We start from the raw sequence: 23,212 nt of genomic DNA on the forward strand, positions 1-23,212 counted from the left end.
CTTGATTTCATCTCAGGTCATGATCTCATGGCTGGTGAGATGTAGCCCCAGATCAGCTCCCAGCCAGGTGTGGAATCTGCTTGGGGTTCTCTCCCTCTCTCCGCCCCTCCCTTGTTTGCACATGTGCACGTACTTTCTGTGTCTTTAAAAAAAAAAAGGAAAGAAAGAAACACAAATTCTTGCATGGCCTCCAGATCTATTGGATCGGGACCCCTGGAAGTGAGACTCAGGGACCTGCATCATCGCCATGGAGGTCCCCTTCCTTGCCAGGGGCGCCACAGACCAGGCCCGGGGAGAGAAAGCACAGCCACTCTGAGCAGGCCCTACTGGCCCCGGGACGCAGAGGCCCCACGGCAGCCTCCCCAGCGGTGGTGGCGGAGGTGGTGTGGAGAGCCAGAGCTGACACTCCAAATTACAATCTAATAGCTTCCTGCGCTTCCCTCGCGCACGGCGGCAAAGGTTACCGTGCAATTATGTGTCGCTACATACAAATGACAGAGCAGTTACGGTTACTTTACCAATTACAGGGAAATTGCTCCCACTCTGTAGAGAGACTGGCACTCTGAAAAGCTCTATCATCTCCGCGGAAAGGGGGTGTTATTCTGCCGGCATCCTTCCTGCAACAGCCTCCCCAGGCTCCGGGGGCCGGAGCTCCAAAGCGGTCGCTGGTGAACCCCAGTGGGGAGACTCTGAGGAGACTCTGAGGAGGGCTGAGGAAGACGTCAGGGCTGGGACACAGTGGGGGCATCTCCTCAGGAGTTCCTTGGCATTGCCCCCAAGCCCCACGCCCTGGTGACACATTCATAAAGAACCACTGTCACCCGATACGTGTGCCAATCCACTCTGAAGGCCATGGGTGATGAGGTGGGACACGATCTGGTCCTGAAACCACTTCTCACCCCGGCTAGCGTGGCCCTTAGTCTGGTTCCTGCTGGCAGCTCCCCAGTCAAGTGGAACAGTCGTGGCCCCGCCCTCGGCTGCCCCGCCTTTGCAGAAACCCCACATTGAGTCCTTATTATGGAAAGGTCAGAACTAGGCCAGAGCTCAGTGATCCAAATGTGGTGCTAATGAGGTAAAGGTCACCAGGTCCATCCCCCTGTGGGCCAATTAGCTCAGCTCTAGGACACAGCCTGTTCCATAGCCACAGGCTGCCCCCCTTACCCCGGGCATCGACTGTTTACAAATATCCCAAATTGATCCAAAAGAGGCCGACCAGGTGAGCCAGCAGGGAGGGACAGATACAGCCAAGTCTCCCAAACAGGGACCCAGCTGCTCTGGGTCGGCGTGGAAATACAAAGTCAGACCTGGTCCTCCCTTGCTCCGTGGGCAGCTCCTGGTCCAGCAAAGAGAGGAGTCCTTCCATGTGGGAGCACACCAGCTCTCCTGCCCTTCCTGAATGCAAAAGTAGCACTCAACCTCATGCAGAGGAGTTCTGAGCACCCCGGGATCCCCGCCACAGAGCTGGAAGGCCAGACCATCACACAGGGAGAGAAGGTGCCAGAGACTTGCCCAGGCTTACCCTCTGAAGAGCCTTGTGTTGGGCCATTTTCCATCAAACTTTTGGTATCGTAGGCTATTGGAGCTCCTGTTTCTGTTAGGGGAAACTGAGGCAGTGAGTGAGGACAACACTACTTACTGATCTTCACTTATTAATATGCTTAAGAACGTGTAGGAAGGAACAATTAAATAAAAGCCTAGGTGAGGACCCAACTATATAAAGATGGAAACATTTCATCTGTCCCTGCCCCTTTCCCAGTGGAGACAGACAGACCTGGGCTACAACTAGACTAGGCAACACATGCCCTGCCTCAGTTTTGTACCCAGCGCTGGAAGTACAGTGGGCGTGGTGACCAATGACCTGGGGCAGCAGCAGGGTTGTGCAGGAGGGCTGACATCTGGGCTCAGTTCAGAGAGCTCCATCCAGCACAGGGCATGGCCACTCTTCTACATATCAGCTATTTCAGAAAAGGAAAATAACTCAAGATTTTAGAATCCAACAGCCTCATTTTGCAGAAGGGGAAATTGAGGCCTATAGCGTCCAACGACAATGTCCCCACCACCGGTGACCTAGTAAGTTGATGGGAAAATGGTGCCAGAACTCCAAATCCTCAGTCCAGAGGGACAAAAACTGATCTTATGTAGGGGTTTCCTGCGGGGTTGCTATAGGGTGACCCCAAAGGAACTTATTCCAGGGCCAAAGACTACTCAGGGAAGAGCCCCTGCCTCCACTTCTCCTGTCATGCAGGATATGGGCTCTGCCTTTCTGGGACCTGTGGAAGCAACTAACTCTCCCCTATGAAGGAGGCCCTTGGCCAGGCATCAGAAAAGGGCTTCCTCCTTTCCTGGGTCTATTGGTCCCAAAGAAAGTGAGGGCTGAAGTTTTGAAAAGAAATAGAAGTTAGGAAAAAAAGAGGATCAAAGGCCCATGAGGTCCTTGCTAATGTGGAAAAGAAAAGGTCTTTAGATTCCTCATGCTCAGCAGCCCTAAATTCTTCCTGTTAATTACACACACACACACACACACACACACACACACACACACACACACATCCTGAAAGCTGACCATAGCAGACTTCCACTGGAAATAGGGAATCAGTGAATTACGCATGTGGGATTTCTTTTTAAAGGGAGATATTGATCAGATAAGCTGAAGTAGCTCATGTCTAAATACAGACTCCAGTTGTAAAGCCCTGCAGTATAGGAAGGTAATAATCACCCACTTATTGGGGGCCATAGCTCAAATATGACCACTGACCCCTAAGGGGTTAATAAATGCAATAGCGTCTGATGCCCACAGTGCATCTATCCCTTGAGATGACTCTGACTTTGACGGCAGGGGGAGAAGGTAAGCAAAGAGAATCCTCGGGGAGGTGGAAACATCTTGAGGTGGCTCTGGTAGGTTTTAGATTTACTTGTCAGAAAGCTTCTTACTCCATAAAATAGTCCCATGTGCCCAAGTGCTCATTTCTGTGACAAGGAAAAATCCCCCAAGTTGGACTCTGACCCACCGATTCCTTTACAGTTCTGCATAAAATTTCCTTTCTCTTTTCGTTCTAACCTCTCCTCCCCTGAAAGTCTGCCTGTGGCCCATGCTGACCCCATGGGTTGAACTCTCTTGAGAGCCAGAGAAAGCCTTGCAGCAAGTGAAGGCCGGCCCTCTCACCCTGGCTGTGAGCACAGGCATCGGAAGCGGAAAGAGGGAATGAGGCCCCATCCACCTCGTTACAAAGTGCTATCTCAGAATGATTCCTGTATTGTCTTTTCCAATGAGATTGTAGGGACAATGAATGTATACGGAGACCGAGAGAGGGGAAGCCAGAAAACCACAGTCACAACAACCTGGTTAGACAAGACTGTTACTGAAGGGGCTTCATGAGAAGTATCTCGGGCTTGGAAGGACAACCCAACAAATCACACCAAGGATCCCAAGAGTCAAGTGCCAGATTTCTAAGCATCTAAAAAGGGTGGGTACTAAAATAGAGGACAGAGGTCATTGTGTTTTAGGAGTTATGTGTGTATTTGTGGCTTCCAATGCAAACAATCATGAAAGCACTTAACTATCTATGGATCAATGGGAATGATTTGCTAAAAGCAATGCTCATTTTCGTACTCATTTTAATATTTTTGCATGTGCTTGAGATCGTCTGTGCCCAATCGCACCAGGTATCTGAGTGGTCTTTCCCTCATCATCATAATAAGCTATCCTTCTGATAGGAAACTAATGCCAGTAGCTTGAGCTGTTTTCCCAGGAGAGAGGCATTAAGCCAAGCACACTCTCTCTAGGCCTCGCTGTAACCAACAGTGAGCTGTAGCAACATACCCCTCCTAGGAATTGCTGAGCACAGCCAGCAAAGAGTAGCTCCAACAAGGGATTGGATCCCGGGGGTTGAACCCATGACCTTCTCCTCATTAGCTCAGCTGCTGAGAGCCCTGGGTTCCATCCTCTGATAAGCAGACAGGCTCGTGATACCATGGCCAGAGCTATAGTCCAGCCAAGCAAGAGAATCAGGACCCCACTGGCCCAGCTCTGCAGATGGCCACCATGCTGGGGCTAGCCCAGTAGTCCAAACTGGACCTGTGGGAAATACCAGGGAAGGCTTCCTAGCGTTGGGAATGGTACCAAGCACAGCCTTGTTGGGTGCCACTTCTCTCCATTTGTACCTTAACTTCAGAGGTCCCCGGTGGCTACCTGTCAAGGGCAAAGAAGCTCATCAATCCCACCTTCCCACCCCCTTCCAGAATGCAGCAGACAGCCCCCGCGCCACGAGGGCTGTAATTGGAGCGGGGCGCGCCACAATGATTAAGTTTGTGTGTTTTCTGGCGGGCGCCGGGAAGCAGCGGCCCCACTGGCCAGGCTGAATTATGGGGTAGGTCATTCCCTTGTTAGTGGGAATAAATTCTATTAGCCCCACTCTTGTTGCCGTGCATCTTCCCCTCTTGCTCCTCGGGCTCGTGAGTGAGTCTGGATAATGTTGCCTGCATGCGGGATAAATCAGCCAAACAAATCCCATTATATTTTGGAACACTGACAGAGACACAGTAATGACACCGAGACCGGGAAAAGATGTGGGCTTTCTTCTCCCCCTGATCCCGTTCCATCTACGTGGACAGCATGGGGGGCCCAATCCACAGGGGAAAAAAGAATGTAAATGGAGAGGCTGAGTGAAAAACTCTCTTAGTTGTCTTTTCCCCTTCTCTCCACTAAGTTTGTTAATGAAAAGAAGCAAGCGCCCCGCACGGAGGTGTGGTCATTCCCCTCTGCCTTGCAAAAGCTGAGGGACACCTGAAGGGAACAGCAGGGAGAGTCTGGCTTGGAATGTAGCCTCTCTTTCAAATGCCTTAACTGAGCATTCATAACATGTGCCAGGTGCAGGGAAAGACGAACAGGGTACACACCAGGCCTGGGATATGGAACATGACATCTGGGTTAGGCAGAGCCCAAATCTCTCAAAAGCAGATCCTGGTGAAGAAAAAATACAAGTATGAAATCCTAGTAATGTCACTAAGTTACTTCCTGTCCCATCGGGTGGTTATTATAACCAAAGGAGAATATACAGGTGGGGCCGTGGAGGTTTTAAGCGTCTTACAAACACAAAGTGTTCTATGACTCTCATTATTTATTAATGTCTACGTATTTCTCTTTCCTTAGGAGTCTCAACACACTTTATGAAAGGGATATTATTTTTCTCACCTCCTTTGTGAAGATGAGACACATAGTTCAAAGCAAAAAGGAAGCTTCACCACCAGCCCAGTGGTATCTCACGAGCGAGGACTGGCTGAGACCCAGAGGTCCAAATTCTCAGAATCCCAGCCAAGACACCACCCTGTGAGGATGACAGGAGTTGAAGGAAAGGCCCAGAATGCAGATGTGGACCGTGGAGCCTGGCTGGTCTGCGTGCTCACTGAACAAGAGACCCGGATGCCCATTTCGGCTGGGCTACTAACACACCGTATGGGGCACATGTGTGTGCATGTGTGTGCACGTGAGAGAGATCTTGCCGCATTAGCTGCTCCGCGTAGTGTGTGGGTGGAGGGAGAATGTGTCACAGAAGGAGGGGGAAGAGGGCCCCAGGGGATGAGCGCAAGTGAGATAGCAGGACACAGCAGAGAGAGCAGCAGAGACAGGGATGAAGGCCTCCTCAGGTCTCCTGGCAGCTGTCTTTGTTAAAATTCTGTGTGTGGGACTCCTGGGTCCTGTCACTCTCCCTGCCGACTTGAGAGGTTCCAGAGCATTCTGAGAGGACATGTCCCTTCACCTGGCCCAGCACACCACCCAAGGCTCAGCCACCATCCTGTGTCCCAAAGGACCGTGTTTACTTAGCTGGGATATGACTTTGATTGCAAACCCCATTGGCCAAAAAGAGGAAGGTGGGTGGCCTTCTCACCTGCATACCTGGAACAGAAGCCATGTCAAGGGGAGGGAGGGAAAACTTGATTCTATAAAGTTTGCAATGTGGCAGTTGCAATATGGCAGATTCCCAAATCCCAAATTTGAAGTCTGGAGTACTGGGTCAAAGGGCCATGAGGGGTGGGTACCTGGACCAATGAGAAAGTAGTGTGATGTGAGCTCTCACTGGGTGAGAGTGTGGTGTGCGGTGAGCATGTCTGATGGGCCCAGTGTGTGTGTGTGTGTGTGTGTGTGTATGTGTGTGTGTGTGTGTGTATGTGTGTGTGTGTGTGTGTGTGAGATAGAGTGGAGCTGAGGAAGGAGGCATGGGGCAGGCAAGAGGAGGAGTTCCTGGTCTGAGCAGGGACTATGTCTGAGCAGCAAGAGAAAGCTGCCTAGCACCATGAACAACAGGATACACCCCATCCAGCCAGAGCGGCACTTCCTGCCGACTGGGAAAAGAAAACACCCTAAGCAGACTAGCAGAAACCAGCACCCGGAGCCTGGGACGGCCTCCTGACCATGCCGGATGCTCACTCTCATGGACTTTCAGGATCCCAGGCGCCAGACGAACCTGAGTAACCATCCAGGCTGGGATGGGAGGCCAGCCCATGTCCAGGGGCAGGGGGTGACCCTGTCTCCTCCCAGGGCTGCCGTGCCTGCTAAACCAATGCATACACAAGTCAAAGCAAGGGCACCTGTGAACGGGGTTCTCCTTCACTATTCCTCACTGTCAGACATGAAGCGAAGCTTGGGGTTAAAAATCAAAAGCTCAGTCCCTGTGCCTCTGTGAATGTTGTGGGTTGGAGCAGGACTGGCGGGTAAACCCCGAGTCATAGAGAGGTGTGGTTTAGCAATGGTTCGCAAGCAGGGACTTCTGGAAATGTGAGAGGCTTTTCTAGTTCTTGCAGTGAATGAGGGTCCCATTGGCACTCAGTGTTCTAGAGCCTGAGATCCCAGGATCATAAATGCCCTGCAATGCCCAGACAGTGCCTGCACCATATTGCCCCACACTGGATGCCACTGGCACACCACTGAGCACAAGTGGGGAAAGCACTGGGCTGAGAATCAGGATGTAGGTTCTAGTCCACCAATCATAAGACCTTCAGGGATCTACTTGACTTTTCTGTTCCTCCAGCTCCTCGACTGGAGGGGATGCCTGCCTTTTCTATTATCCTACTGCACTGTTGGGAGAAGAAAAGGAGGTGATGAACCCCTCTGTAAACTGTCAGGCACAATATGAACTCCTGAGGCAGCCCAGAGGCCACCACTCTCTGTTCCCACTACTGAGACGTGACCGGTGGGAGGCAATGATTCTGGATAATAGTTTCTGCCCTGAGCACCTACATTTTTGTATTGGAAGGTCACTTGAAGTTCAAGTTTTAAGGGGAAGATTAAAAAGCTGATTTTTGCCCCATATGGCCTTATCAGTACTAAAGCTGACATTGCCTGACTCCTATGTCCACTTCTCAATTGGATCCAAACTCAGGGAAGACTTAGTGGCATGAGTAATGACCTGTCCCATGACCACAGCCATTGTTCCCATCACACAGGCCATAATCACCTGCTGGGGCGCAGCTCCCTCCTGGGATCCTGGGCCCCTGGAGACCGATGTCGTTTCATGATTGGCACCCACCAGGAGGGAGCACGTAGCCAAGGGCCTGACAAATGTTTCATCGATTCATTAATTAATTCGAAGGTGGAAGGGCTAGTGTTCCATGAGGTTACCCTAGAAGGCTGAAGAAAGGTTGAGGAGGCATAGATAGCTTGTTTGGGGGATCTGGGAGGCCAGGCCACTCGGCCCATGTGAACACAAGAGCTTTGGCCCACAACAGCACACTCCCCAGCCTCATTGCCCCACCCTGGGTCAGGAGTGTCAGGGCTCCCAGGAAAGGGCTGGGAACTGTCACCTTGGCCTGCTTAGGGTCATGGCACATGACAGAAGCCAGAGACAATGGGCTTCTCATGCCAGTCATCTTGTGCTCTGTAGACAGAGGGTTTGGGGAGCCTGGGTGACATGACAGCCTTCAAAAGGGAAAGACAGAGACCATCCCGTGCTGAGTAGCAGAAACAGAGATTACATCATTAGCATTAACCCTTCTGAACGCTCAGAAGCAAAGGGACTCAGGTCGGTCTTCAGTCTGCTGAGTCCCAAGATAGAATGGGACCCCCAGCTGATGCCTCTAGGACCCTCCTTCTGCCTGTGCCCTCCTGAGACCTGTAAAGCAATTTTTAGACAACAGACCATTTGTTCTTGGATACCTCTTCCCATTCAGGCTGGGAAAGCCAGGACACAGGAAAAGAATGGCCTAGAAGGCAAAGGGGGAAGCTGCTTCCATCTCCCACAAGCACCAGAAAACACCTGGGCTGCTTCGCCAGCCTCTACACCCAACACCCACTCAGAGATTCGTGTTTGCGACATGCATTTACATCCCCATGAGGAGGCCACTCCAAGCCTGCCAGCCCTTATCTCTGATGTGGACTCTGCCACCCTTCCCTGATTCACCTGGAATAAAATCAAAACAATGGGGAGCTCTCTGGGGACCTGCAGACTGAGAACCCTCCTCACATACAACCCTTCCCCCTCTGCTCACCAGGCTGTGGCCCACCACGAATGCCCCATGGAATGGCAGGCTGAGTCACACAGATGTCTTCTTCCCACTCCACCTGGTCTTCCCTGCACACAGGCAAAATACCAGCTGGGACATAATAAGGGGGCCAGAGGTCCCAGGGCTTATATTGCTTCCTGCTCTGAGTTCGGGAGGCCTGAGTTCAGGGGAAGGAATGTGGATCCCAAGAAATGGGAAGGGCCGGAAAACCCTGAAGAATACCATGGGATGAGTGGTCTACCGTAGGGAATTAGGAAAACAGGAACACAATAAAACTGAGTCACTGGTCAAGAGGTACAAACTTCCAGCTATAAAATAAATAAGTCCTGGGGATGTAATGTACTGCATGATTGACTATAGTTGATATGCTGCATTGTATATTTGAAAGTGGCTGAGAGAATAGATCTTAAAAGGTGGCACCACAAGAAAAAAAAAACATGTAACTGTGTGTAGATAACTGGACGTCATGTGGCAATCACTTTGCAATACATACAAATACTCAATTGTCATGTTGTACATCTGAAACCAACATGATGTTGTATGTCAATTATGTCTCAATTGAAAAAATGAACCACTAATCATACCTTTTCAAGCTCTATGGATTGTAATTATGATGAAGCTAAGGGAATCCCTTAGCCTACAAACCACAAGTCTTAAAAGTCAATCTCTTGGGCCTACGCTTCCCTCCACCGTGGTCTTACAAAGGGCAGGCTGCAGGACAGAGGCCATCCGAGATTCCGTCCCACCTCACGGGCCTCAAGGGAATCTTGGACTCACAGGCAAAAGAGAACTCTAGATTCGTCTAGTCCATCATTGCCTCAAGGCAGGAAAGGGAGAGAGGAAAGGAACCCAACAGCCACATGAATGGGTGGAGGACAAGCTGGGTTTGCAAGTGGTGTGCCCACGAGGACTCCTCCCTGGGGAGGCCCAGGAGCCTGGCCTGGCTGATGGCACGGGGCGCATGTGTGGTCTGAGCTGGGGCCAAATGAATTGTAGCCGAGCACCTGAGGACTGGAGCAAAGTAATCCGAGCGTCGGCCGAATCAAAGGAAACTGATACTTGACATTACAAGCTGGTGTGGCCTTTTATACTGGCTGGGGAGACAGCCCAGCCTGGTGTGGAGTTTCTGGCCTCCTCCTTTCTGCTCTCAGCCCTGAACTTGCCTCGAACTTGAAAGGGCTAATTAAAGCCCAAAGAAAAATCAAAAGCTTGTTATCTGGCTCTATGACTCCCAGCCCTGGCATTAGCTTGTCTTGCAAAGCTGTCGTCCCTCTGTTCTCTCCAAGGCCACCATGCGGTCTCAGGACCCGCAGCTCTGCAGACTTCCATGATGAACTTTGCTTTTTGTATTGTGGCAGGGAGCAAGGGCGGGGCAAACACCTGCCCATGGGCAGCCAGGCTGATCCCTGCAGCTGAGTCTACTCCCAAAAGCATCACCCGAAAAGACAGAATCTGAGCCAGTTTTCTACAGAAAAGCATCTATGGAAAAAATAGCCAACCCATCTGATCTCAAAAGAACTAGCTGTTTGGTAAGCACACCGCATAGACTTGCACTTTCAAACATAGGGTGTGCATACTTGTGTGCATGCTCGTGGGGGTATTTATTGTACGTGTGCACACATGCATGTGTAGGTGTGCATGTGTGTGCATGCATGTGTGCAAGTGTGATTTTCCTCAAGAGGCAAAGGAAATTTTCCTCGAGTGCTGTGTCTGCCATTCCTTCCCAAACTATGTGACTTTGGGCAATTCATTCACCTTGTTGGGCCTCGGAATGAAGGTACAGATCAGAGGGTCTCTAAGGGCCTTCCTTCTCCATGCCGGCTCCCTACTGCGTCTCCCCAGGGAGCTGTGCTTGAGGCTGTAATATATGTACATACAGTACAGCACCTGGCCTTTATAGCCTGCATTTGGGAGAAGTCCATGGCCCCCAGGTCATAAACCTGTCTTGTTTCATTGACTCTATTGAGTGAATCCGCCATTGCCTTAAACCAAAGGCTCCCAAAGATATGCCACCCACTAAGGCTCAGCAGGTACAGTGGAGTCCCCTCCACTCTCTGGCCTGGCTAAGATTGTCAACTTGTTGCTTCCTTCTCTGGCCTCTCTCATTTCCTTTGTGACACTAGGCTTCTCAGGATATCTAAAATAAATGGCATCTTTTAGTTTCAGCCCAACTACCTAGAAAACTCACCAGTGGAAAACAGCATGAGCCTAAATGTTAGGGCACCAAAGGCAAACCTTGCCAAGTCCCTTCCTTCTTCTCCATCTCCCCAACCCCTACCTCAAAGTCCCAGAGCCCGCAAGAACAGCCCCTCCCCCCACAAGCTGCCTGGGTGCCAGCACCCTCTGAGATGGGTTTGGCAAGTAGCCATATTTCATGAAGGGAAACTTAGACTTTTTAAATCAATCAAAATACATTTCACTAATGTGGAATCCCACCAAAGTTGGGCTAGCAGTCAAGAATCGCATCCGTGCAAACACATGTTCCACTTGTGTGTGAATTCTCCTTTCTTCTCTCTAGGATAGACTTTTCTCAAACTAGGTTTTTAAGTGAATGAAAAAAAAAAGGAGGGAGAAGGAGAGGGACACAGGGCATAGAAGATGCTCATAAATCAGACTTCTAAGTCACTGGAACAATGAGAAAAAACTGGACCATTTTAAAGATGAACAGATGTCAAGCCATAGCAAGCTGGATCATGAGTGAGTTAGGTTGGGAGAGGCAGGAGGGTGGGTCACCTGTTGCATGTGTCCCTGGAAAGGTCTTCTAAACTAGCCCTTCATTCTCCCCTTTCTCTGGTTTCCTTCAGCACTTCTGTCACTCAGTAGGGTTCCGATGCTGCTTGCCATACCTCTTCCACGGAACAGTGCACACAGAAGATGCTTAATACATGCAGTTTTTTAAGTTTATTTATTTTGAGAGAGAGAGTGAGCAGGGGAAGGGCAGAGAGAGAGAGAGAATCCCAAACAGGCTCTGCACTGTCAGCATGGAGCCTGACATGGGGCTCGATCTCACAAACCATGAGATCATGGCCTGAGTCAAAACCAAGAGTCAGAGACTTAATCGACTGAGCCATCCAGGTGCCCCATAAATGCAGTTTTCTCAGCAAGCTCTGTTTTCACCTCTGTGTTCCCTGGACTCCCACCATACCACTGCTCTCATTTAGCCATTTCCTAAGGATCCTCAAGGGACAAAAACGTGATGCTCCTGAAGCCCTAGATCTATCCCAAGTATAGAATGACTGGCTCCATTACTCTCAGTAATGGTTTTATTCTAAGTTCCCAGGAAAGTGATTTTTGGCATGGTCAGTAAGAAAGATGGATATGTGTCTTATACCACAGGACACAATAATCTTGTCTTAAAAATGCCTGGTGTATGTGACATCTGTATGACACAATCCCCACCTATTTCTAGCATGCCCTCCTAGAGCCATGAGCTAATACAGAATAGAGAAAAGCATCAAATAGGAAATCTACCTTGCAGCTCTAGCTCCAGCTCTCATAAGCTCAGCGCCATAGCCATAGCATATTTGAGCTGGTGCTGATCTGAGTCCAGTGAGACCCACAGATGTGTTTGTCCCGTTGGCAAAATGGGATGGGTGATTCACATCCCACGGAAACCACAGGCTAGCGTCCCCCTGCCACGCCACGCCATCCCAGCCCACAGGCTCTCCCCTGACTCACCGCACTGCTGCAGGGAATGTCCTTCACCTTAAGCCAGGCCAGGTCCAGCGTGCCCTCGCCCCGGTAGCAGGACTGCAGTCGCTCCTTAATGCGATCGTTGATCTGCTTCAAGATGAAGATGCACAGGGCCGACTCATCCAGGGATTTCATTTTCCGTTTCTGGCCCTTGGAGAAGACAGTGAACAGGAGGTCGTCCTCCGGACGGACTCCGAGGGTCCGGGCGAGCACAGCCCCGGCTTTGGACAGGTAGGCGGCCTGCAGCAAGCGGTACTCCACCCCGCCGCGCTCACAGCCAATGGGCACCTCCACGTAGGAGTTGAAGGCGGTGTCCTCCTTGCAAAGCCTCACAAGCTTGGATGTATAGACCTGCTCCTTTGTGGTGGAGCCTGGTGGAGACACCATCTCAGGCTGAAGCGTCAAAAAGTAGACAAAATTGCCACTGCTGAAGCCATAGACATAGTAGATATCAAAGTCAGGGATGACAGTGAAGGTGTCTGAAGGGATCTTAATCATCGAGGCCACAAACTCATCGTGGAAGACATAAGCGAACATGCCGTCCGCCTCTGAGTTCTTGGTCAGCTTCCGGCTGGAGATGGTAGGGAAGTACTCTGGCTTCCCATCCACTGCTGTGGCGATGAAGAGCTTGTCATCTAGGTTGCTGTAGGAGACGATCACTCCAAAGACAGAGCCACTCTCGTTGACTCCAGACAGGTAGTGTTCCTTTTTGTGAAAAGGCTCCCCCAGCTTGAAGAGGTCCTCCAGCCTGAGAAGCTTGCAGATGCCTTGATACAGGCTCCCACAGGCAATCAGCCTATTCTCCTTGTAGTCTATCAGGAGCATCTTGTTGACATTGTTGGTGGTGGTCAGGGGCTCATTGCACGTCTGGACGATGCGGGGTGGGTAACACTTGGGGTTGTCCTCGTCCGGCCCTGTCTGGTGGGTCACCAAGACCTTCAGGTCACTGGAGAGCTTGTAGATCCGGTTGACGGCCCCCAAATAAATGTGCCCTGTCCTCTCGTCCACCACCAAGTGATTGAAACCCTCAGCTGGCTCCCCGCGGAATGTAACAAAAGACCGCTTCTGGGACACTGGGGGTGGCTGCCGGGAGAGCAGAGTGGAGGAGCCCATCCCCACCATCAGGAGATGGGAGAGCAGGCAAGTCCAATTCCACGGCATGGCTTTCATTTCAGAAACGGGTCCTCGCGGCACGGTAGCACTTGGCACAGGGGCCTCCTCGGAGGGCCAGGACTCAGGAGTGGAGGCTCCCTGTGGGGGAAAGGAAGGATGTGATACTGGGTGATAATGGTACAGGGCTTGTGTGGCTGGCCCCTCAAAGCCCTCTGCACATGCTGAGACCAAGAACTGCACTGGAAAAGCTGGAGGTTATGGGACTCAGCCCCCATGCATGTGTGGGTCACCCAGGTCTGGGTGACAGCAGGGCCGGGAGGGCAACTTCAACAATAACAACAATGCTAATAATAATGATAATAGCGCTGATGATGACGATGAAGCACGGCCATTGGCTATCTAGCACCTGGCTTCATAGCAGTCACTGTCCAGCACCTTCCAGAGACTATCTCATTTCATCTTACAAACCCTTCAGAGTTGGGTATCTTCTACCTTCCCCTCCAGATCCATTTCCCACCCTTCTCTGTGCCTCAGAGGCTAGCCTGTATGGACGCTATATCTGTGGGCTGCCTGCCTTCAGGCCTGGTTAGGTACAGCCAGATGGGAGCATCAGCAGAAGGCTGGCAGGAGGGGGAGGGGACAGGGGATGGGGCTGGGCCTCCACGCTCACCCACAGGTCTCAGTGGTTCCAGGTGTGCCTCTCCACACTGCCTCTCTGTCTCCAGGTGCTGTGAACCACCTCCTGCCTGACCCCACTTAGTCCTAGAGGAGGTAACGGGCCTCACTCTTCCTACCCCCAAATACTGCTCTGCTCTTAGGGAGCCATACCTTTGTGAAGAGCTCCCATATTGACCTTTGCACAAACAACTGAATTTGCATGCACTATCTCCTGCTGGGACCCTGATTCATAGTCCCCTTAAAGTAAGTAGTACTTTTATCCCCGTGTTGCAGCTTAGGGAAGTTATACAACTTGCATAGCTATAAGCAGAAGTGGATTCAAACCTGGGTGTGCAAGTCTACAGTGGGTTCTCGTTTTTAATTTTTTTAAGTTTATTTATTTTGAGAGAGACAGAGACAGCATGAGCGGGGGAGGGGCAGAGAGAGAGGGAGAGAGAGAGAATCCCAAGCAGATTCTGCACTGTCAGCACAGAGCCTGACACGGAGCTCAAACTCACAAAATCGTGAGATCGTGAGCTGAGCTGAAGTCAGACGCTTAACCGACTGAGCCACCCAGGCACCCCCAGTGGATTCTCATTCTTAACTGCTAACCCATCTCAGTTTACCCCAGCCTGGAACAGATGGGGATGTGCACCAGCTACTGTTTATATGCAGCAGAATAGTCCAAACAACCCTTTATTGGGGTCCATTGGTCACAGCCCCAGTCTTCTAGGTCTACACCTATGCAGCGGACACTTCTCCTTCGCACCTCCCCACTGCCAGATAGTGCATGAGGTCAAAACTTTAAAACCACATCCTGGATCCCTTTGCACCACGACAGCAACCAGGTCCTCTGGGTACACTGCCCGGCTCTGAGCCCTGATGTCATTTTAATGAGGCAGATCTTGGCTGCCTCCCATATTGGGGCCTCCTCTGAGAGGTTTTCATTAAAAGGAGAGAACAAATGGTTTAAGAAGTGGCCCAATAAATAAATAAATAACTCCCCATGGAACAAAATAGCTCTTGGTCCTAATGGTCTTATTCATTTCTATTCAAGAGGACGGCTTCATATTTCTTCCAGTTTGAGAGAAAGCAGGGCAGGAATGGCCTGCATCTTACTTGGGGGCATCTCAGCTTTGTGGAATTTCTCTCACCCAAATCCTCAATAATGGAGCAGTGGGAAGAGGTAGACCAGGAAGCAAGAGAACACCCCACAGGGAGAGTGCAAGGTTACACAAAGATCAAGAGAAGAAAGAAGAAAGCAAAGACATGACGTCGTCAGCTAAGATCCCAACCAAAGCCACACGTCTTCTCGAGTGAACATCAGAGAGGAGAATGGTTTGCACACCCACAGCCCAGAACAGTCCTGTGAGTCCAGTACCTTCATTCACACCCCCATGTGGGAAATGTCTGCTCAGGGCACACACAGAATTTGCAAAATGCTGCAGGATTCAAGGACAGCCGAGGCTGGGGTCAGGTCCCAGTAGATGCCACCAGAATCTAACTTATTCAGATAGTGAAAGGTTATGTGACGGCAGCTCCCATGAGGAACGCTGACTTCTACCTTAGGGTAAGAGAGCAAGGACAAGGCTGTGGGATGGCATCTGGGCCTGGCCATGAACTAAGGGAGGACACGTGGGGCCAGAAGAGAAGGGGAGGGGTCAGTGTAGCAAAAGTCTGAACATATCAAATGGCATATTCACCAGGGAATGTTTGTCTGGAGAACAGGGTCAGGTAGGAGACAGGGCTAAAAGAGGAGCCCCAGGACTTGTCAGGACATCCCTGCGAGGGGGAGACAAAACTTCGTGGTACTGAGGAGAGAAACTTAAAGGAAGAGAGCACATGCTCCCAGAGAAGGGTCCCATGCTTCAATTTAGCCTCTGCAGAAGGACTTGACTTTGGGGTTGAGGGCTGTGGGCTCCGTGGGGGCAAGGAGGCCCACCGAGTTCACTGGTGAGTCCAGAGTGCCGGGCTCATGCCCGACGTCCAGCGGAAACTCAAGACTTACTTTCTGACCGGCAGAGAGAGGGGCTGGAAGCCAGGAGGAATGTCAGTATGTGTGGGTCACATGCCGCACCCAGGCCCCATGCACATGCTTGCACACTGACTACCTCACCCAATCAGTACAGCTGTCTGCTCTGCTTGGGGTTGTTCCATCTGCTTTTCAGATGAGGAAACTTAGGGTCTGCAAGGGCATGGGGCTAATAAATGGCAGAGTTGGGGCTGAAACCCAGGTTTGCACCCCTACAAGACCCATACTGTTCCTAGAGACACACAATTCCAGAGTCCAGAATATAGAGCACTTGGAAGCCTTTTCTAATCCATGTAAGTCCCTAGACAGAAAAGCCCCAGGACATCACCCAGGAACACCTCCCCACCTGCTCTGTAGGAGGAAGCCTAGCCCCTGGGACCCACAGGGCATAACCTGGCAGATAACATCCATCAGGCGGGCACCACTATTCACCTCTAAAAAGTGATAACGACAGAAAGTGCCTGGCACAGGGCCTTTGGCCTGGCACACGGTATTTTACTTATTAAATGATAGTTGTTCTTCTTGTCAACAAGACGAAATGAGATGAAAAGGGTTAGGATTATGATAACGAGATAGTACGTGATGGCACCATCTCAGTTAGAGTGATGAGGACTCAGGATGGTTCATCTTGAACTGCCTGTGCAAATCCAAACATCAGAGAAGAATCTAGAAGCTTTTCATCTGAAAGAGATAATCCAGTTTAATGACTTCTGATCCCCGATTTTAAAGACAAGGAAGCTGTGATCCAGAGAGGTGAGGTGATTTGTAGAAGGTCACGTAGTGAGTTGAAGGTGGGGATGGCATTCAGCTCAGGTCTCCAGACTCCCAGCCCAGTGCTCTTTCTACCACCTGCAGCCTGTCTTCCAGCTTTGTCTGAACCCACCTCAGCACCTGCTCCCTGGCCTTTGTCTTGGGTGCCATATGCCCGGCTAACACAGCTCTCAGAACATTACTGGCAACAATGAAATTCCAGCAAGGCTGGTAATCCTCACTCCAGACAGGCAGGTGCCAGTCAGGACTCAGCCACCAACTCTCTGGAGGGAACTTTCAGCAGTTCCCATATTGGAACCTGCCAGGAACCAGGGAAGTGTGCCTGCCACACCCCCTGCCTTACCGTACACACTCATGGGCCCACACGCCAATCAACAGTTCTCTAGTTTGCGAGAAGCGAGGCAAGGAAGCCTGTAATTATGAATTTACTGAGCAGAAAGGTGCCAGGGCTCTCTCTCCATCTTCTATTAGACACTGAAATGAGACACAGTTATGCATCTCAAACACTTATCACCCTCATCTAGGGATAGTGAAATTACTGTGCCTGGAGAGAGGGGAACCCACAGAAAACAATAACATATGATGGGAATAACCAGCCTCCCTTTTTACACACCACAAAAGGACTGATTAAGTAACAGGGAAGTGGAAGAGAGAAGGAACAAGCAAGGGTGCGGGCTCTGGCTTGCCTCACTGGAGACCCTGCTGGGCACCACCACTGCAGGGGTGACCCAAACACAGGGCACCCCCCAAGCTCCAGACCCACAAGTGGGCAGAGCTGCCAGTCCCCTGCTCCCTAGGACTGCCTGAGGCTGCTCTGTCTCCAGGGTGGCTCCATTCCAGGACATCTGTCCTCATAAGTGGTGACCCAACCTAGGAACCCCTGCCCCCAGTGGCACGTCCTACCCACATCATTTCTTGCTCGGTCATCAATTAGCTGCTTTTCAAAGTATTGGAGGGAGCATTCATCCCAACTCTGATCCTTAAAGGCAAGTGATGTGACTGGGTCACCCCAAGATCACCCCAAAGACCTCACTGAACCAGCAGAATGGGTAATGAGTGGAAAGCTGGGGAACAAAAAGGCTCTGGATCAAACCCAAACACACTGCACATTTCCCTTCTTTGAAATCAGATTTTAATTCTGAATGATCTCAGGGGAGATGGGACTCATTTTTAGAAGCTGATCATCATTTTGATTAAAGAAATTGGGGCTGTCTTTGTTTTATGTGGCAAGTGTTGAAGAGCTCAAACTAATTTTCATGAAATAGCACCCTCCTCTCAGATTCCTGAGTAGAAGAGAGGAAAGTTATTACAGACTAGTTTAAAATAGCAATTACTTCACGAAATTACTTTAGAGTTTACAAAATGTTTTCATATACATTACCTTGTTCTGGATTTATTGTTCACTGTTAGGTAGAAGAGGTATTTGTAAGTCTGCCTCCTTTATAAATAAGGAAACTGAGGCATGAGCAGATACAAGTCAGGTCTGGGCTGAGGCAACACAAAGTCATGCTGGGGTTTGGAAAGCTCTTCAGTTGTCCACAGGACCTTTGCAATGGGATAACAGAACATTCTGAAGACATATTCTAGGATGATGTTTCAAAAGACCATCTCTACAACATACCGTGAACCCAGAAACCAATTGAGTGAGTCACACGAGATTTTTTATAAAATAAAGTAGAAGAGAAAAATAAGACTATGCCACTTTTAGGAAGGGTAACCACTATTTAGTGAGACTCTTGTTTCAGCCATATATATGTATGCATTGAATGTGATGTGAATGTATTTCTTCCTGTTAGTCACTCAGATGGTTAATTTTATAGGTCAACTTGGCTGGGCTACGGTACCCAGGTACACAGGAAAACATTATTCTGGATGTCTCTGTGAGGATGTTTTCAGATGAAATTAATATTTAAAAAATTTTTAATGTTTATTTATTTTTGAGAGACAGACAGAGAGCAAACGGGGGAGGGGCAGAGAGAGGGAGACACAGAATCCAAAGCAGACTCCAGGCTCCAGCTGTCATCACAGAGCCCAACTCCAGGCTTGAAACTCACGAACTGTGAGATCATGACCTGAGCTGAAGCCAGATGCCTAACCGACTGAGCCACCCAGGCGTCCCTGTTGATGAAATTAATATTTAAATCAGTGGACTTGGGGTGATACACACTCCCCCCTATAAAGTGGGCATCTATTTAGTTGAAGACTGGCCTCTCTGAGCAAGAGGGAATTCTGCCAGCAGATAGCGTTTGGCTTTCTGCTGAGTCTCTAGTCTGTGGGCTTATGTGGCTCTCCTCTGTGTTTCCAGTTTGCAGGCCTACCCCTGTATATTTTAGACTTGGAGACTCTATAATTGTAGGATTCCTTAAAATCTCTCTCTCTCTACACACACACACACACACACACACACACACACACACACACAGATTCTGTTTCTTTGAAGAACCCTGACTAATGCAGTCATGATCAAAAAGAGTTTTGAAAGACACCATTAGAGATAGTGGATATCTGTTATTTTGCTCCTATTCACTTACCCCCTAGGGACCCACCTCTTCACCCTCTTTCAGCCCAAAAGCTTCTGGGGGAGTGGTCACCACCCCTGGTTCAAGGGGGAACACATGACTTGGGCCCAAGCCAATCAGCACAGAGCTGCTGGCAGGGGGCAGGGCAGGGCAGGGAGTCTCAGTGATTGGTTCAGGCATGGCACCTGGTCTGATCAGAATCTCTGAGAGATCACGGCCTGAGGGAAAAGTTCTAGGTCTCCATGGATGTGACCTTGGAGAGGTGTGAGCCTGAGAACTGCAGGCACCATCTTATAACCATGGGGGTGAAAGATGGGAAGGGGAGCCTGAAGAGAAGGAAGCCAAAGCATGGAGAAGAGCAGAGCTGAGCCACTGGAAACTACTGGATCTCGGGGCCTGGTGACATCACACAGATGTCTAGATCAAGCATGCTGAAGCCAGCTCTATGCTTACACTTTCCAGTTGCACGAGCCAAAATTTCCCTTTTGCACAAGCCAGTGTGGGTTCTGGAATTTGTTAATGAAAGAATCCTAACCCATATACAGAAAAATCCAGCCTTCTAGCCAGAAGACGACAGTGTCTCTTACCACATCCTCTCTAATAGACTATTCTTTCACAGGAAAAGGAAAGCATGCCAAAGATATCTCCATGTCCCACTGGCCACAGAGATAATCTAGAATTTTGCAAATAGTGGGGCTTTATCTCAGGTAAGATTTGGGTGTGGGAAGGTTTGTGTGCATGTATGTGTGTGCTGACTTTCATATTCAAACACAATGCTCCTCTCTCTGCTGGGTGTTTGCTTAGAGGGCTGTGCTGGCAGGTCTCTTGGGGTGTTCTCCACCTGGCCATGCCTCTGTGTCTTCTTCATAGGTGGTTTATACCCCCCGAATCCCCACCCTTCAACCCCCCCTCACCTAGGATCTCATCTTCAAAGAAGCCAGCTCTGACCCTGGCAATGCATAGGATGCCCCTGTGATATGTTAAAACAGGAATCAGTTCCCACCAGAGTCTCACACTTTACAAATTATGTTGTATTTGCCCATATATGTTGTCCCCTCTCCAAAAATATGAGCTCCTAGAAGTCAGAAATTATGTATTTTTCACCATTATCCTCTCCAGGTCCAAGACTAGAACCTAATACATGGTAGGTATGTAATCCATGTTTGAGAACACATGAATGAATGGATAAATAAATGAATGCTGAGTGAATGAATGAATGAATGAATGAATGAATGACTACTCCACAGCAGTATGTATGAAGTGGCAGCTGGGATCACCTACAGCTGAAGTTCAAAATGAATCTTGGTGCTGGGCCACTTAGCTCAAACAGTGACCAAACGCAAAATGTTGGGTTTCCCTTGCTCTAATCTAGGGCTTAGAACCACTTATAATACTCAGTTTTATCTGCTTAAAGCATGACTTCAAATGCATCAGGAAAACTACATCTTTCGTACATGATTTACAACGAGAACTGTCAGTCCACCAGCTGGAATATCATAACAAGTTGCCCTGTGTCCACGAACTAGACTTTGAGAACCACCACTTATTCAGCTGAGAAAATTAGCACAGACCCTGTTGAGGAGAAGGAGCTGGGCCTTAAGACAAACTTGCATCGAGGAAAACTTAGACGAGGCAGGAGACATAGTTGCTAGAATCAGCACCCATTCTTTCATTCAGCCAATGAATGTTGATTGAGCATGTACCATGCGAGGCGTTCTGAGCTGGCTGCAAGGGGTACAGACACTCCAAAGCAGAAGACCGTACCCCTGTCCTCAGGTGGCTGAGGGTCTCCTACAGGACCCTCTAGCAGTCCCCCTTTGAGGTCATCTCCAGTCACTAGTAAGTTCTGCAGAGCTCCATTGACCAGCCCCTGCTAGGAACCAGGAAACTCATTTCCCTTAGCCTCCTCTACAGTGCCCCACTTTATGTAATTCATTTCTTGTTGAGACAAGGCTGGAGGACAGAAAGCTAATGATCCACCAAAAATGTGTGCTTCTCCATCCATGCGGCTGACTGTGTGAAGTTGTTGGTAAGAGGGGGCCACCAGCCACCTCTCCCAGCCTCTACATTTTCACACAGTATCCAGGTGTGACCCTGTGAATAGTGAAGAATTGTCACGGTTCCACCTCTGCACCAAAGCAGTTAAGAAATAGATATGTCTTCCCTACAGAGCCTTTCACCAGTTGGAAAAAGAGGATTCTGAGGCTCTACAGGATTATGGAGCCTAGAGGTGGAAGGACCCATCCACCAAGGCAGGAAAGAAACCTTTACTGGAACAAGGCTCTGAAATGGTAGATTTCTGTGTGACAGCTGTAGGCACAACCCTGACTAACACAGGCAGAAAGAGCCAGCATATCAGAGCCATGATTCAAACCCCAGCCTGGGTGCTGTAGGGGCTCTGATTCTTGTAGCATATAAGGCTGCCCCTGGCGGGGGGGGGGGCCTTTAAACGCCAGCAGCCCCCTCCTTGTTCCTAAAGCCAGATTTCAAGCATCTGTGCCTAGATGGGTACAAGATGACCATGCCAATGCCTACAAGGAAGAAATATCTTCATGTTCCTCAGTGGCCCTCCCAAAGTTTGGGAACTAGGGAGGCATTATGTGTGTGCAGCTGAGGGCAGAGAGAGGGCTGGGGACACAGCACAGGTCTCCTTTCTATTTAATTCAAGAAACACTAGACATCCATTGATCCAAATTAGCAAAATGGACAAATGCCTTTATTAGATTCCTACTCTAGTTTATAATCTATGTGCTCAGAAGAACATCCTCAGTAAGTATTTTTGTGTGTGTCTGCTTTTCTCACATTAAACTCTTAGTTTCTCTAAGTGGGAGCCATGAATTGTTATTTTATTTTTCTCAAGAATCATTTACATGTGACATCTGTAGTCTAGTCATGCAATGGCTGTCCCCAAAGCCTGTGATGTGCGTGCAGCATGTGTTCATTGCCCCCCTCCCCATCGCCATCTCAGAAATGAGTGCCACATTCATAAATGGAAAAGTGCCTGAGGGTGTGAATGTTGCAGTGCAATCCATTACTACCGCTAGGGGGAAAAATCAAGTCAAAGCAACTGTTGTTCCAAGAGAAGGTCACAGCACTGTCATCGGACAGTCATATGTGCATGCAGGACTCTGAAAGTTCAGCGTGGCCATAACCCAGCAAAAACCAGAATGCAACAACAGCTAGGGCAGGTCAGGAGCCCAGGAGTCAATCCCTCCAGCCTGTTTTCCCTCTGCTCTGCTTCTGTTCTTTTGAACAAGGAGAAATGTGACATTGGTGGTTGGGGGAAGGGCTGGAGGCCCCATCAGGCACGGGGAAGAGAGAGGAATGGGGAGCCAGGCACAGACCTAGAGTCCCTGTGCCTCCAGGCAACCAGCCCGGGTCCCCAGGAAATTCAGCACCAAGCTCAAGCTGCTCAGGGCTCTCTTAATCCTTACTTCCCAGTTTATTGAAGGGGGCTGGTGAAATGTGATTACCATGGACAGAGCCTTTGGAACCAGCCTGGAAGAAGCCTCTGCAGGAGGGTGAGTCTGTGAGCCGCCCCCATTCAGAGATTAGGTCGTCTCTGGACCCCTGAGGTCCCCATCTATGGTTTCCCCTCCCCCAGGCCTCCTTGTCCTTGGCCTTGAGGGAGCCCCCCAGGGACAAAACCACCTTTCTCTGGCCAAGTCTGCCGTTCCCAGCAGAGCTGAGTGGGAGCTTCAGCGAGCCCAGGCAGCTCAAGATGGAACTCTTATTATTACATCGCAGCAGCCTTTTATATTCCAGGCACTGTGCTCCGGGTGGGGGAGTCGCTAAGCAATGACTCTCTTTACTCCAAGTCTGGCTGTGAGGCTTTAAAAACACAACATTCTCAATAGCAGTCTGGGCTGGGAGGACAGAATCATAAACTTTCCAGTGTCTCATTTAAAGAAACAGGCTGGCCAGGAATTCA

The 23,212-nt window shown here is 49.8% G+C and overlaps 1 protein-coding gene across 1 annotated transcript in view; it reads right to left on the minus strand.

Moving 5' to 3' along the window:
- LOC124523478 (plexin-A4-like) overlaps positions 1 to 23,212 on the minus strand; it is a 95,815-nt gene that overhangs the window by 11,779 nt on the left and 60,824 nt on the right. Inside the window, exon 2 of the mRNA XM_047095253.1 lies at positions 12,175 to 13,440. Within this exon, the coding sequence (XP_046951209.1) occupies positions 12,175 to 13,359 (1,185 nt within the window). The 5' untranslated portion in view covers positions 13,360 to 13,440. The remainder of the gene's footprint in view (positions 1 to 12,174; positions 13,441 to 23,212) is intronic.

This window comes from Lynx rufus, unplaced genomic scaffold (genome assembly GCF_022079265.1).
Source record: "Lynx rufus isolate CCGP_SWC_20201006 ecotype Redwood Valley unplaced genomic scaffold, mLynRuf1.p SCAF_4, whole genome shotgun sequence".
Taxonomy (NCBI): domain Eukaryota; kingdom Metazoa; phylum Chordata; class Mammalia; order Carnivora; family Felidae; genus Lynx; species Lynx rufus.